At 41.6% G+C, this 4,201-nt stretch overlaps 1 protein-coding gene across 1 annotated transcript; it reads left to right on the forward strand.

The window, feature by feature from the left end:
* The first annotated feature begins 2,456 nt into the window (after positions 1 to 2,456).
* LOC111968939 (thyroxine 5-deiodinase) lies at positions 2,457 to 3,982 on the forward strand. The gene has a single exon (XM_023994919.2). It carries the CDS (start codon positions 2,655 to 2,657, stop codon positions 3,438 to 3,440), a length of 786 nt encoding a protein of 261 aa, XP_023850687.1. The 5' UTR covers positions 2,457 to 2,654; the 3' UTR covers positions 3,441 to 3,982.
* Positions 3,983 to 4,201: the final 219 nt, after the last annotated feature.

Raw genomic sequence — 4,201 nt, forward strand, 5'->3', positions numbered from 1 at the left:
AAGGCGGAGGTAGCGGTCCTGCTGCTGGGTTGTTGCCCTCCTACGGCCTCCTCCACGTCTCCTGATGTACTGGCCTGTCTCCTGGTAGCGCCTCCATGCTCTGGACACTACACTGACAGACACAGCAAACCTTCTTGCCACAGCTCGCATTGATGTGCCATCCTGGATGAGCTGCACTACCTGAGCCACTTGTGTGGGTTGTAGACTCCGTCTCATGCTACCACTAGAGTGAAAGCACCGCCAGCATTCAAAAGTGACCAAAACATCAGCCAGGAAGCATAGGAACTGAGAAGTGGTCTGTGGTCACCACCTGCAGAACCACTCCTTTATTGGGGGTGTCTTGCTAATTGCCTATCATTTCCACCTTTTGTCTATTCCATTTGCACAACAGCATGTGAAATGTATTGTCAATCAGTGTTGCTTCCTAAGTGGACAGTTTGATTTCACAGAAGTGTGATTGACTTGGAGTTACATTGTGTTGTTTAAGTGTTCCCTTTATTTTTTGGAGCAGTGTATAAAGGGCTACCCTGTTCTAGCATTGATTGCTACACTCACAAAAGCTTGGATTTCTTTCGCTGTAAAGTATATTTTCAAAATCTGACACGATAGGTGGATTAAATAAAGGTTAAATAAAAATAAAATAAAAATACAACATGATAGGTGATAACTTGGCCTATGGTATCCTTAACTAGCATTGAAAAAGTTAATACAGTCTTCTCTAGCTACACTGAACAAGAATATAAACGCAACATTCAACAATTTCAAGATTTAACAGTTCATATAAGGAAGTCAGTCAATTTAAAACACATTCATTAAGCTCTAATCTATGGATTTCACATGACTGGGAAGGACACATCTTCTTCGCATATAGTTGGTCAGGCTGTTGATTGTGGCCTGTGGAATGTTGTGCCACTCCTCTTCAATGGCTGTGCTAAATTGCTGGATATTGGCGGGAACTGGAACACGCTGTCGTACACGTCGATCTAAAACATAACAACCATGCTCAATGGGTGACATGTCTGGTGAGTACGCAGGCCATGGAAGAACTGGTGTGATGTGGAGGTCCTGGGCTGGCGTGGTTACACGTGGGGCAATTGGAGGTACCGCTAAATTCTCTAAAATGACGTTGGAGGGGATTTCTGGTAGAGAAATTAACATTAAATTATCTGGCAACAGCTCTGGTCGATATTGCTGCAGTCAGCATGCCAATTACACACTCACTCAAAATGTGAGACATCTGTGGCATTGTGCTGTGTGACAGAACTGCACATTTTGGAGTGGCCTTTTATTGTCCCCAACACAAGGTGTACCTGTGTAATGATCATGCTGCTTAATCAGCTTCTTGATATGCCACACCTGTCAGGTGGATGGATTATCTTGGCAAAGGAGAAATGCTCACTAACTGGGATGTAAACTAATTTGTGCACACCATTTTAAAGAAATAAGCTTCTTGTGTGTATGGAAAATGTCTGGGATCTTTCATTTCAGCTCATGAAACATGTGACCAACACTTTACATGTTGCGTTTATAGTCTAGCCTAGCAGTTTGCTGTTTGCACTAACATTTGCAGATTGATTATGCATATTATTTGTAGGCCTATTGTAATTTAGTAGGAGAGTGTCGATGAGTGCCTTGTGCGTAATTACGCACCTACAGGAGTTTGATGGTTAACTGCAATGTAGTGGATATATCATTGCCTAATTCATATCGTTATTAAACTCACTTTGTCATAATTAATTGAATTCAGATGATGAGTGAACAAACAAAAAAATACCCGTGGCCTTTTCCTCCCCATTCATTAATAATCTTTAACACGGGTCGATGTGAACTCTAAACGAATAGTTACACAATGTTTAGCAATTACAATATAGGCTACTAAATCTAAATTGTGAATCCTTGTTCTATTAGGATTTTCAGAAGAGCTTGTGTCACCGTTTTTTTCATAATTTATTCCGTTATTGTGCGCTACAACACTTCAAAACGAAATGTTACCCAAGTATACATAATAGACATCTTGAAACCTGAATAGGTGTTTTGGCTGTGTGTTATGGAACGTTTAAAATAAAGTTCCCTTGTTCAGGCTATGAATAAGTATTGTCAAGTGCCGTTTATTTGAATGAAGTATACTAGAGCATTTGACCCCTCTCTTATCCAATGATTGATAATGATAAATGTATAAGCAGACTCAATAAAAGCAATACAATCAAGCACCAGCGTCGTGGGGTGGTTTCATATTGTACAACGCTGAAAGCTCCAGCAGGCAACAAACACCAGACGCTGGGATCGGAAGAAATTGGCCGTACATACACGGTTAGGTGTTTTGGACGAGAAAGACAAGCATATAGGCTACTTATGAGGAGGAGGAGGCAGAGTTAAATCTCGTTTTCTTCCTCACACACACACATCTCGCTCTCTGCCTCTCCTATCATCAGTAGCCTAAATTAATAGAAGGTAATCCCCGCCATGTGAGGAGTCGGCCACGATTTGGAGGCGGGGTGTTTTTCATTCAAATCCACTGCCTGTGCTATAAAAAGGGAAGTTACATGTAGAGCGCAACTTCAGCAAAGGATCGTAGCGCAAGAGTAACGCGGTCTGTCTGAAGTTTTAGAAGCTATAGCCTAAAGATATTAGCCGGTCTGCGATTATTAGTCGGCATGAATACAGTCAAGGCTATGAAAAATGCAATTGTCTGTCTTATTTTACTGCCTCGCTTCTTCTTGGCAGCGATAATGCTGTGGTTTCTCGATTTCCATTGCGTAAGAAAGAGGGTCTTCCCCAAAATGAAAGAACAAGAAGGAAATATTGTCGACCCCCCAGTATGTATTTCCGAGTCTAATCGAATGTTCAGCTGGGAGTCAATCAAAGCTGTTTGGCATGGCCATAAACTGGACTTCTTAAAATCGGCGCACCTTGGATATGTAGCGCCCAACACTGAAGTTGTGCAGCTCGGCGACCAGAGATGCAACCGGATTCTTGACTATGCCAAAGACAAGAGACCGCTCATTCTAAACTTTGGCAGCTGCACCTGACCACCGTTCATGACACGCTTGAAGGCGTTCCAGCGTGTTGTGCAGCAATACGCTGATATCTCAGACTCTGTCGTTGTGTACATAGAGGAAGCGCACCCGTCGGACGGATGGATGAGCTCTGACGCTCCCTACCAAATTCCCAAACACCGCTGTCTCGAGGACAGACTCAGTGCCGCTCAAATAATGAACCGTGAGGTCCCTGGGTGCCTTGTTGTCGCAGACAGCATGGATAACTCGTCCAACGCCGCATATGGAGCATATTTCGATAGACTTTACATACTTCAAGACGGAAAGATTGTCTACCAAGGAGGTAGAGGGCCGGAGGGATACCGCATCTCTGAGCTGAGAGACTGGCTAGATCAATACAGACAAAGTGTTGGAAATTCAAGAAACGTCGTTATTCATGTCTAGAGTTTTATCAAATTTTAGGCGTCACCATTAAATAAGTTATGTCTCAACACATTTCATACACTGCAACTTTTCAAGAGTTGCGGCTCCAATAACGTGTCACAGGGACACACACAAGCATTTTCACTTGTGTTGTTTACTAGTGATGTATGTATAGGCCTATCCCAATGGTTGCAGAATTGCTTGTTTTAGTTGTAGTTATTATTTTGACCGTGGACATCTCAACATATTACGTCAATAGACGATCGCCTGCAAGGGTTTATTTGTCAATACCATTTGTTCTGTGTTCCCATATTTGTCATGCTCTCTTTATGCGAATGTTTGTGTGGAAAGTGTGAGTAAAGTAGGGTTTGCCATGACCAATTTATTGCCAGTATTTTTGTGAAGTTCGGTTTTTAAAAGGTACCTCACCAGAAAACCGACACTGATGTTTTAATGCTGAAGATAATGATTGTGTGCAATATCTTTTTACTTGTATTTTTGGTTTTGTAAATATGGTTAACTTTTTATGGAGATACTTTTATAATAAAATGTCTTATTCTATACTCTGGAAAATAACTATTTAAAACATTTCGCTCATTGCTGAAGGTGAATTCATTTAGGATGATGTGTATGGTATTCATTTAGCATGCTTGATCTGCATGGAATAACTAACTATAGTCACTTTTAAAATTATGGTAAGGGAATTACTGAGTAGATAGCCTATAGCCTCTAGCAACAGGCTTTCTCCCTTGTGCGCAATAGACTGTGGAAAACGCGGTTAC

This window comes from Salvelinus sp. IW2-2015, linkage group LG9 (genome assembly GCF_002910315.2).
Source record: "Salvelinus sp. IW2-2015 linkage group LG9, ASM291031v2, whole genome shotgun sequence".
NCBI lineage: Eukaryota > Metazoa > Chordata > Actinopteri > Salmoniformes > Salmonidae > Salvelinus > Salvelinus sp. IW2-2015.